Source organism: Calonectris borealis, chromosome 22 (genome assembly GCF_964195595.1).
Source record: "Calonectris borealis chromosome 22, bCalBor7.hap1.2, whole genome shotgun sequence".
Lineage (NCBI taxonomy): Eukaryota > Metazoa > Chordata > Aves > Procellariiformes > Procellariidae > Calonectris > Calonectris borealis.
Window position 1 is genome coordinate 10626587 of NC_134333.1, and position 10674 is coordinate 10637260.

General features: G+C 60.7%; 1 protein-coding gene across 1 annotated transcript; it reads left to right on the top strand.

Moving 5' to 3' along the window:
• Positions 1-3465: 3465 nt before the first annotated feature.
• G6PC1 (glucose-6-phosphatase catalytic subunit 1) lies at positions 3466-8133 on the top strand. Its single transcript, XM_075171757.1, has 5 exons — positions 3466-3845; positions 5019-5128; positions 5952-6060; positions 6293-6408; positions 6943-8133. Exons 1-5 carry the CDS (start codon positions 3616-3618, stop codon positions 7452-7454), a joined length of 1077 nt encoding a protein of 358 aa, XP_075027858.1. The 5' UTR covers positions 3466-3615; the 3' UTR covers positions 7455-8133.
• The last annotated feature ends 2541 nt before the right edge of the window (positions 8134-10674 follow it).

The following is a 10674-nucleotide window of genomic DNA, read 5'->3' on the forward strand; positions in this document are numbered from 1 at the left end:
GGTGGGCATCCATCCCCTCTGACCCCTCCCCGTGGGAGCTGGGTCTGCCCAGGCCCACACTATGATGGGCTCGAGAAGCCCTAACAGCAGCGACGCGTTCCCCCGGGAGCCAGCTCGGCTCGCTGCAGCGCAGGGAAGGGACGTTGGGCAGGAGTGGGCAGCTTGGGGGCGTGGCTCAGTACGAGGCTGGAGTGGTCCCTGGGTGCCCTGGGGTGACAGCGGGGGCCGTGCCCCAGAGGCACCTCTCAGGGCTCGGGGGGAGCAAGCAGCATGCTCCCTGTGAGGCGAAGGTCACAGCCGGCCAGCTCCCTGCCTGCCGCTGTGTGCCCAGGTGTTTGCGAGCGCTGCCTGGACTCTGCCCGTATGCTGACGCAGGCAAGACAAGACGTGCTCCCGTGCTGGCAGCAACCCGGCTTGCTGCCCGCTGCCCAGCCCCAGACCTTGCAGCAGGCTGGGAACTTTCTGGATGAAACATTGGCACCGTGTGTGGCGCATTACGTTACAGCACCCGTGTGCACTGCGCCTCCCGTAGCTGCATCTGGTGCCTTGGGAATCGTGGGGACACCATGTCCCAGAGCCAGCCGCTGCCACTGCAGGCACACAGCTCCTGGGCTGCCAGCTGATCCTGGGCTCCTTGTGCACAGACCTCAGTGCAGAAATAAAGCACCCCAGCCTGCCCCCATTCCTCCCCTGGGAAAGCCACCGCATCCAGTTTGCAACGCATGTCCCTGGCCAACGATGCTGCCAGCGCGCTGCCCGGTGCAGGGGACAAGCCGGAGCCTGGCATGGCACTCCCAGAGCCGATGGCCAAACTGGCCAGGATGCAAAAGGTGCCCAGGAAGGTCAGCAGCCCCCACCACCCTGGCCTGCCCCAGCTCTGTGCAGCGGCTGCAGGGCCAGGAATTTACCCACAGCGCAGGGCATGGAGCCGGTGCTGGGAAACCTCTGCCGTGTGGACCCTGGCAGCTCCGGCACAGACCTGCCCTGCGGCACTTGCAGCCTGGCCACTGCGCAGGGGGACGCTGGCCCACGCCGCTCCGCCAGCAGCACAGCTCCATCGGCAGCACTTCGTGCTCGCTCCCACACCACACCAGCCCCCGCCGCGCTGGGAGGGAGGAGGTGGCTGCTCCCGGCCCATTTCCCAGCCTCTCCCCGCTGCAGCTCCAGTTTTCCTGCAGTGACTTTTTCCAAGGGAACTGGAGCATGCTAGTCCCCATCCCCCAACACCTCTTGCCCCCATTTTCTGCTGTGAAATCTCTCAGGGAGAATTTATTGCTGACTGTTTCAAAATATTTTTGACACAGAAGCCAAGTCTGTTGCATTCCTTCACGCTGGCCAAAGCCACTCTCAGTACAGGACCCTGGAACGAGCTGTTGGGGAATTTGTTTTGCAAGAGTAATTTCATTTCTCTGCAAACTTCTGCTTTGTTGGGGTTTTTTTGTAGGTTGGGAGCTCAGTCCGGGGGCTGGGATGCCTCAGTCTGTTTGCCCTGGGTGCAGCGAGGCCAGGCTGGGAGGGACAGGGAGGAGCAGCCCTGGGCAGGGACGCGCCTGCGGCTGGGGCTGATCCTACAGCGTTTGCACCGCTTCCTCTCCTTCCCGAGTCTTTCCCATTCACTGACAGCAGCTGGGCAGCTGCCGTTTGGCAGGACCAGCATGAGCCCCCGCCCGGTGCTGCCTTCCCCCATGCGCAGCCCCGGCCGCCCCAGGGCTCCCCTGGCCCTGCTCCCCAGCACGGTGAGGCTGCTCCAGCCATGCTCCGGCCCCGGGGACGGAGTTGCATCAGGCTAGCCTGGGCCAAGGATGCTGAGCACAGGGTCAGGCTTTGGCTGTGCCCACGTTTCCCTTTGCCCGGGAGCGTCAGCCCTGGTGTGAAGCGAGGGTGCCGGGAGGGATGCCGGCTGCCACCGCCTGACGGGCAGCTCCTTGGGGCTGAGGACAGGCTGCCTACAGAGCATGCATGCTGCTGGTCTGTGACTGCAGATCTGGCCTGGTAGCCCCAGCCTTGCACTGTTAAATGCGAGGCAGGCAGAGGCAGATCTTTAATCATCGAACTGCCTTCAGAGCACAGGTGCTTGCAAATACAATCCCTCTTCCTCGGCCTGGCAGCTCCAAGAGCAGTCTATGCCTGTATTCCAGGGAGGAAGGTTTGCATGTTTTTGCCTTTTAGATCCCGTGGCTCCTCGGGCTACATGCAGGCAAGGGGGCAGGATGCTGCCCGCGGACCCCGCTGCTTAGAGCCTGCTGTTTGTGAGCAGGACTCGGTGCTGGACACGACCTCTGCCTGCTCTGCACTGTGGCAAACAGCACACGGGTAGCAGTTCAAGGATCTTGACCTGAACTTTCTCAGGAGGGAGATAAGTGATGCATTTTCACTGGTTGCTAATTATTAACACCTTGTTGCCTGTTCCCCCATGCACGGGCAGCTGCTTGTTTTGCTGTGGCGGGCTCTGGCTGGGCACCCCGTGCTGCTGCCACAGGGCTGCGTGTCCATGTGCCAGCAACCGTGATGGCCAGCCAGAGCTGGGGAAGGAGGTTTCTCCTGCCAGGCTGACCCTGTGTCCTCAGGCTCTAGGAAATAGCTCTCCATGTTACTCATTCACCGTTACCTCCTGGGGAGAAACAGGACAACAAAGCTGCAGTGCCAGCACTGCTGCCAGCGACAGCACAGCGTGGCCGGGGAAAGGCCACGGGCAAGGACCTGGCACTGGCAGAACGAGTAGTGTGTTCAGCTCTGTCCCCACAGCTGGGCTCTGGCGGGGCAGTTTTGTGCAGGAAGGGTTAACCCAGGGGAGCTGTGCTGGGAGGAATGCCTTCCCTTGCAGGAGACCTCATTTGCAAAGGTCCTTTAACCCCACGCTAGAGATCAGAAAAACATCGCTGGCAGCCAGGAGCTCCCCGAGCCTCACCGTCTGAGGCTGCAGGGAGCTCCAGAAATGGCTTGGAAAGTTTCCCATCATGCAGAGTCCTGGTTAAATCAGCCTGGCGAACGCCACGGCAGCAAGGTGTTTCAGCTGAGGTGGGGGTGGTGGGCAGCCTGCACCCTACGCCATGCACAACCCAGTCCACACTCCTGGGCATCCCTGCAATGCTCCGGTGGTGCTTGGGGTGATGGCAGAGGGATGGGAGAAACGTCACAGCTTGGGGCTGTGGCAGCTCTGCAGTGCTGTTCATACAGAGTGCGGGTGCTTGAATCTCCCCCCTGATAACAGAGCAAACGCCGGGGTTCGAGAGGAGCAGCTGAACTGTTGTATTGGGCAGCAGGAGGAGCAGGGGCTGCAGGATCCCCCTCGAGTGAGGCAGCCGCCTGCGCGCTGTGAGAAGGGGACAGTGCGGGGAAGGGTTAAGGTGCTGGTGCCGGAGCACCCCATGTTCCACGCGGCTCCACGCACCCTCAAAGCCTGTTTTTTCCCTTTTACGTAAGATGTTCCAAACATGTTTGTAACAACCCCCCGGTGATGCACCTTTGGCAAAAGTGGTTTTGGGTCCAAAGATCAGTGCTGGGACAAGCGACCTGCCCGCAGCAAACAAGAGCCTGCAGAGTATAAAATCCCGGCGGCGCGGTGGAGCGCGGGACAGCCTGAGCCACGTCGACGGGCAGCAGCTGCAGAGGAAGATGGAGGCCAGCATGAACCACCTGCACGACATGGGCATCCAGGCAACGCACTGGCTGCAGGAGCACTTCCAGGGCTCCCAGGACTGGTTCCTCTTCATCTCCTTTGCTGCTGACCTCAGGAACGCTTTCTTCATCCTCTTCCCTATCTGGTTCCACTTCAGCGAGTCGGTGGGCATCAGGCTTATCTGGGTGGCCGTGATCGGTGACTGGCTCAACCTCGTCTTCAAGTGGTGAGTGGCCCTGTGCCACGGCTCCCTCCGGGTGTGTTGGCACAGCTGGACTAATGCGGGCCAGATGTGCATTCTCAGCCTTGACACTGGTGTAAAACAAAGACCAGAGTTCGGCCCCCAGCTTGGCAGTGGTAATAGTCACTCCTTCCCATGCAGCAACGGCTCTCCTCCCTTCCCAGAAGCCAGGCAGAGAGATAGAGCCCCCTGCAAACAGACCCCTTTGCCATCAGCCGGGGCTGCAGTTTTGTACAGGGGCTGCACAGAGCCCCTCACCATGGCAGGGGCCACAGGGGTGGCCTGGCACAGCTCTGATATGCGGGATCAGGGCTTGGTGCTCCCCCGATCTTTTAGACGAGTGTTTCCCATGGGTGAGCCAGGACACTGATATCCCCTTCCTTTCCACGGCTGGTATCGCTGGCGTCGCTGACGCAAAGGGAGCTATGGTGGGGAGCACGCGAGGGACCCAGCCACCACTCCAGGCACAGGACAGCCTCGTCAGCAGCGTCAGTTGTACCACGGGGCCGATCCAACCTGGCATCACAGCCCGGCAGGGCTTGGTGTCAGCCAGTAGCTGTGGGTGCTGTCCCCGCAGGTGATGGGCTGTGGTACCAGCGGCCACAGGGGTGGTGGACCAGCACAGTGCCATCCCCGCAGTTGCGTTTCAGCGTCTCAAGGTTTTCTGGGGCTGCATGCACCCACGTGCATGGGCTGCACCCCACATCCCTGCGGCAGGACCCGGCAGAGTGGTTGGAGGGGTGTGCTGGCTGCCCCAGCTCTGCGCCTGCCCTGCAGCTCAAATCCCCTGGGATGCCCACGCTGCCTGCATATGTGACAGGGACGGGTGGCCTCTGCCTCTGATACCACCATGAAACAGTTGCTCTTGGCCTGAAAAAGACTTAGAGGGAGCAGACACCGCTCCTCTTTCTCAGTGCGATGACTTGCTCCCAGGAAGTTCTTGCTCTTCCTCTTCAGGGGCCGGGGACGGGGACACGGACAGGGAGTGTCGGCTGTCAGGACCAAGTGACCAACTGGATGCTATGTCTGTCGGAACGCCCTGGGCCACTCATGGGTCCTTTGCCTCTTCCGGTTCCCAGGCCAGAGCTGAAACTGCAGCCGTGCCCACCTGCTCTGGTGCTCAGGACCCCTACAGCCCTCGTTCTCCTTTCTTTTCAGGATCCTCTTTGGGGAGAGACCGTACTGGTGGGTCCATGAGACAGACTATTATAGCAACACCTCCGCTCCAGAGATCCAGCAGTTCCCGCTCACCTGCGAGACCGGCCCCGGTAGGGTCCCCCAGCCCCAGTAGAGTTCCCCAGCCCCAGCAGGGGCAGTGGGCACTTGCCCAGGGGGACCTGCACATGCAGCTCCCCAGTCCGGGTCTCGGTCCCCACAGCAAGGGGGGTGCTGGCATGGCCGGGGCCGCGGCTGGGAGCCCACCGGCGGCACACACACCAAGCTAGCTCTTCAGAGAGGGCCGTTATCGCCAAGCCGTGGCGTTGGCCCCCACCATGCTCCCCGGGACACCAGCCGTGCCTACAGCGGGTGGAGGCAGGGCAGCCCCTGCGCGGAGCAGACCTTGACCCTCGGCACAGACGTGGCGGTTCAGCACAAACCCCTGCCCGTGCTCAGCCACAGCCTTGGCGCTTGCCGGGACCATGCTCTGCCCTCCAGCCCCAAATGCGGGCAGCCTCTCCGTGGGGAAGGGGCTTGCCCGGTTCTGGAGCAGCTCAGTCTGTACTTTGCCCGCAGCTTTCCACGGGAGCTGGGGAAGGGCTGCAGGCGTCCCTGGCACGCTCAGTGCGAACTGTTGGGGATGGTCAGTGCCCTCTGCCCAGTCTTGCCCAGCAGACAGGCCACATAGCCAGAGCCATGCTCCCACACTGCCCCTGCTGTGCTGTTCCCTGCTCCAGCCTTGCCTGCGCCCGGGGACGGAGCTGGGCACCTGCCATAGAGGTGGCACCGCGGCTGCCAGGGGACAGGTGCTGGGTGCCGTGCCACCCAGTGCCACAGCCCCCAGGGCCTGGGCTGCTGCCTGGGAGCTCCCCAGGCATGAGGGCGCAGCCTGCCCTGAAGCGGGGTCTGACTTGGGGCTCTCTTCTCACCCAGGGAGCCCCTCCGGCCACGCCATGGGCGCAGCAGGCGTGTACTACGTCATGGTGACGGCCCTCCTCTCCACTGCCATGGGGAAGAAGCAGCCGAGGACACTCAGATACTGGTAAGCCAAAACCACCTGTGCTGGGCAGAGGCTGCTCCAGAGCTGACGGGCACGCAGCTGAGCCCAGCAAGGCACAAGACTGTGGGCAGTTAGCCGGGCTGTGGCACCCCAGGTGGGGTGTGCACGAGGACGAGCTTGGTGGATGGCTAGGCACTGCTCGGGGTACGCAATGGCAGCGCCCCAGGCAGCACGAGCCAGGCCTGGCACCAACGTGGCCGCCTGCCCCTCGCAGGGTGCTGTGGACGGTGCTCTGGATGGGGTTCTGGGCAGTTCAGGTCTGTGTCTGCCTGTCCCGAGTCTTCATTGCTGCTCACTTCCCCCATCAGGTCATCGCGGGAGTCATCTCAGGTGAGTCCATCGGACCCCCTGTCCCCTTCCCCACGGCACCACTGTGCTGGACCGCAGCACCTGCAGCACTGGCCAAGAAGGGTGCATGGCCTAACAGACACGTGCAAGGTCGTGACGCAAAGCTGCATCCCTGACTTTGCAGTTACTGCCCTCATTGTCAAGGGCAGGATGCATTCCAGAATGTGCCTTTGTTCCTATCACATTTGAGGCACGAGTCTCAGTCGGGCGGGCAGGGCACTGCCAGCCACTGCTGGGCTCTGAGGAATGGTGAACATGGCCTGAAGGCACAGGCAGGGCAGGCTTGGGGCGTGAAAGGGTCACCACTGGGCGAGGGAGCAGAATCGGCTGTTTGTGAGCAACGGGGTGCAGCGGTGGCCGTTGCAGTCACCACCACGCGAGAGCCCATGGGTAGCCTCCAGCACATGTTCCCTGCTGGAGCACCCAGAGCTGTGGGGTCCACTCGGTTCCACCGCCTCGAGGCAGGTGATCGCTCGCTCATCAGCACCGCCTCTTCTCCCGTTTTGTTACTGGCAGGGATGGCCGTGGCCAAGACCTTCCAGCACGTCCACTGCATCTACCACGCCAGCCTCCGCCAGTACCTGGGCATCACCTTCTTCCTCTTCAGCTTTGCCCTGGGCTTCTACCTGCTGTTGCGGGCATTCGGTGTGGACCTGCTCTGGACGCTGGACAAGGCGCGGAGGTGGTGTGCCCACCCCGAGTGGGTCCACATCGACACCACCCCCTTTGCCAGCCTCCTCCGTAACCTGGGCATCCTCTTTGGGCTGGGACTGGCCCTCAACTCCCACATGTACCTAGAGAGCTGCCGGGGGAAGCAGGGCCAGCAGCTGCCCTTCCGCCTGGGCTGTGTCGCTGCTTCCCTCCTCATCCTACACCTCTTCGACGCCTTCAAGCCGCCCTCCCACATGCAGCTGCTCTTCTACATCCTCTCCTTCTGCAAGAGCGCAGCTGTGCCGCTGGCCACTGTCGGCCTCATCCCCTACTGCGTCTCCCAGCTCCTGGCCACGCAGGACAAGAAGGCTGTCTAGGGGTGTCCCCGCAGGTAATGGTGCGCCTGGGCAGGCAGCTGCCCTGGCTCTGGGCTCGGCGGCAGTCACTGGACCATGGGTGCTCACCAGCCACTGTGAGCTCCCCGCTAAACCTGCACAGACTGACTCCACACCCGGAGCAGGCTGCGAAGGCTGGGCTGGCGGTGCTGCTGGGTGACTCCTGCAGCATGGACCCATAATGCCAGTCGTGCCATAGGCTCGGGCAGCCTGTGGCCAGCTGATGGCACAGCGAGCCCCACGCTCCTAGGGCTCTCCTGCTGCCCTTCCCGCACCCACGGGTGGGCGTCATCAGCCTGGGACCCCCCCGCAGTGGGGGGAAGACCCTACGCTCCCCTGCAGCTCATGGGGATGCGCCACCTCTATGCTGCAGGGCTGGGAACGGCACCACCGGGAGCAGGGTGCTCACCCATGGGTGCTCAGGGTCTGCTGGCGAGGCAGCTCTGTTACAGGAACGTGCAGATACTGTGATTTGGAGATAAAGCACTGGCTTGCAGGAGCCGCCCTAGCGCTGAGGTGTTCAGTGTTCACTGCTATATGAAGCAGCATGGGGTACACATATGCACATGCATATACATATATAATGAGTAGCTATACACATGTATATATATGGGTGTGTCTGTAAACAAGAGGTATTTTATTAAAGCCGAAGGTGTGTTTAGCTGGTGAGTTCGGACATTTCACTGGCTGGTGAGGTGGGATGGGGGATCAGCTCCCGGGCGCACAGACTGCAGCGGGGGCTGCTGGTGGTGTTGGAAGAAGGATGTCTCCTGGGGTGCTGCTACCATCATCACCTGCAAAGCACGGTCAAACCACCGGGAAAGGCAGTGCCAGGCTCCCCCGGTCCTCGTCGCCTTTCACCCTCAGGTGCAGTCGGACGCAGCCAGCACAGCAGGGGGGACAAGCTGCTTTTTGCACTATTTATCCAGGGTTTCTGGGTGCACCTTGTGCCAGGAACAGGGATACACTCGTGTCACCTCGCTGCTTACGGAAACAAGCACAGCTTTGGGACCGACCACCTTTGCCGGGGCTGTGCTGAGCCCCCAGGCTGTGGGGACAGAGCTGCCGTTCAGCTGCTGGCTGCGTTGCAGGGTAGGGGCCCGGTGGTCAGCGCTGGCTCAGTCTCCAGGCACCGCTCACCAGGGACTGCCTGGGGTGCAGGAGGTGGCTGCATGAACGTGGGGTCAAGCTGCTTTGCTGCCGCCAGCTCGGCTCACCCGGCAGACGTGTCCCGGCCCTCCTGCCTTGGCGCCGCGCTCGTTAGCAGGAAGCCGGCTGCGGGCTCAGCCTGCTGACTTCAAAGCCATACACGCTGTACAGCCTGCCAATTAACTCAGTAAACATCCTCTCTCAGTCTGAGATAGTTTAAAATAGGTACAGATACTTTCTTCCTGCCAGACTGTACGCGTGCATGTGCAGTATCTCCTCCAAAACACCAGTTCCCACAGCATTTACCCCATACCCAGCTATAAGCATCAGCAGTGTTCTCTGCTGTGGCGCACCCAAGAAATGCCATCTCCCCTGCCCAGATCTTGCAATGCCTTTGGGAGATGGTGTCCAGGAGAGCCGTGGTAATGTCCATTGTCTTGCTGCAGCTTGGATGGCCCTTTACTGCATGTGGCAGCAGAGCGTGCAGGCTTTGCAGCATTTCCCAGTCCTCTGAGGGAAGCCCTCCTGCTGCCAAAACACCGAGAGCCGTCATGCGAGAGAACACCTTCCTTCTGACCAAACTGTACATCAGCAGAACTCCTCGCTAAAACCCATCCACACTAAAATGCCTTCCACAGCAAAGTTTGCTGTAAACCTTGCTCAGCTGTGGACTTAATTCTCTGTAGAAAGCTTACCTAGATCAGCACACACACAACCCCCGCCCCAGTTTCCTCCAGCTGGGGAGCGGGCAGGCTTGGCCCAGCAGTTATCCTGACCGGGAAGGATGGGGACAGGACAGCCAGCCCCCACGGAGGCGGCCGCAGAAGGCCCCTCTCTGGGAGCCCGCCATGTGCAGTGCGAACAAGGGCTGCTGGTCCCCCCGCAGCAGAGTCCCAACAGGGGCTGATGGGTGGCGCAGCCGTGACCTGCACCTGCTGCTGCTGCTCACCAACAGCTCAATGGCCGGCAAAGGTCTCCTGGCTGAATGGCATCTGCATTAGCTGTGTAGGGAAGCCCTGTGTGCTGGGGCTGCTGCTATCCTCTGTGTTCATGACAGATAAACCTCCTTAGGATAGAGGTTTATTTTCTTCTATTTCTCTGTTTATTATCAACACCTGGACCAAACCTGTCATGCCATTTCTAGCAAGAAGGGCAAAAAAATTCCCAAATTACTTGTCGTGCTTTTTCACAGTGTGGCTCCACAGCGCCCTTTAGTTTCTGCAGCTGAGATTGCAACAGCTCCAGGACCCACCCTGGCAGAAAAGGCAAGCTGAGGAAACCCTGGGGAGTAGCTCTGCCTGATCCCAAGGGAGTTTACATCTGCATTAGCTGGAGAAACACCTGATGTTCAAAAACGGACCGGTAACAACTTCACCGCAACAGGGAAAGGTCTGATACACAAAGGTGAATGATTTCCTGCCCGTGGGGCACCTGCTCTCCCTTCCAGCTGCTCTCTGCCCCGGCTGATTCAGGACTGTACCCTTTGCCATGCGTGATCAAGTCTGAGGAAAGCTTGCCACTACCCAGGCTGAGGTGTCAGGTGGGAACAGCTTCCTTTTGCTGAGCATTAGTGATGATACTAACTTGGAAAGGAGTTTGGTTGCTGGAGACTGCTGAACTCAGGTACTGTTCTTGTGATGGGAGCTCGAGAGGAGGATGGGAACTGAGACAGCTGCAGAGGGATGGGAGATGAGAGTGGGGGTGATCCTGCCCTTGCTCTTCTCTTCAAGGGCTGCCTTGCTGGAGGACAGCTCAGGGCTCAGTTCCTTTGTCCCACGGCAAAAGCCAGGTGTAGGAGTGCTGCAGTGGACCAGGAAGACGCCTTCCCAGTGGTGGTAAGACAAGGCACTACCAGCATGGCCTGGTGGTGATGTACCCATGCACAGAAAGCTGCAGTCTCTACTTGGGGGACTACAGAAACAGCTGCTGTTCTGAAGGAGAATGCTCAGGAACTGTAGGCATGAGCTTGGACAATGTCACATTTTGCAGACTAGCATAGAAAGTGGCGTGAGTCAGCTGTATGCTGAGACACAATCTGTCATTAACAGTCATA

Bases quoted from the DNA above. Each gene is read 5' to 3' on its own strand.
- G6PC1 (XM_075171757.1), top strand. From the start codon at position 3,616: ATGGAGGCCAGCATGAACCACCTGCACGACATGGGCATCCAGGCAACG. The intron at 5,129-5,951 runs GTAGGGTCCCCC...CTTCTCACCCAG, and splicing joins CACCTGCGAGACCGGCCCCG to GGAGCCCCTCCGGCCACGCC. The intron at 6,409-6,942 runs GTGAGTCCATCG...TGTTACTGGCAG, and splicing joins CATCGCGGGAGTCATCTCAG to GGATGGCCGTGGCCAAGACC.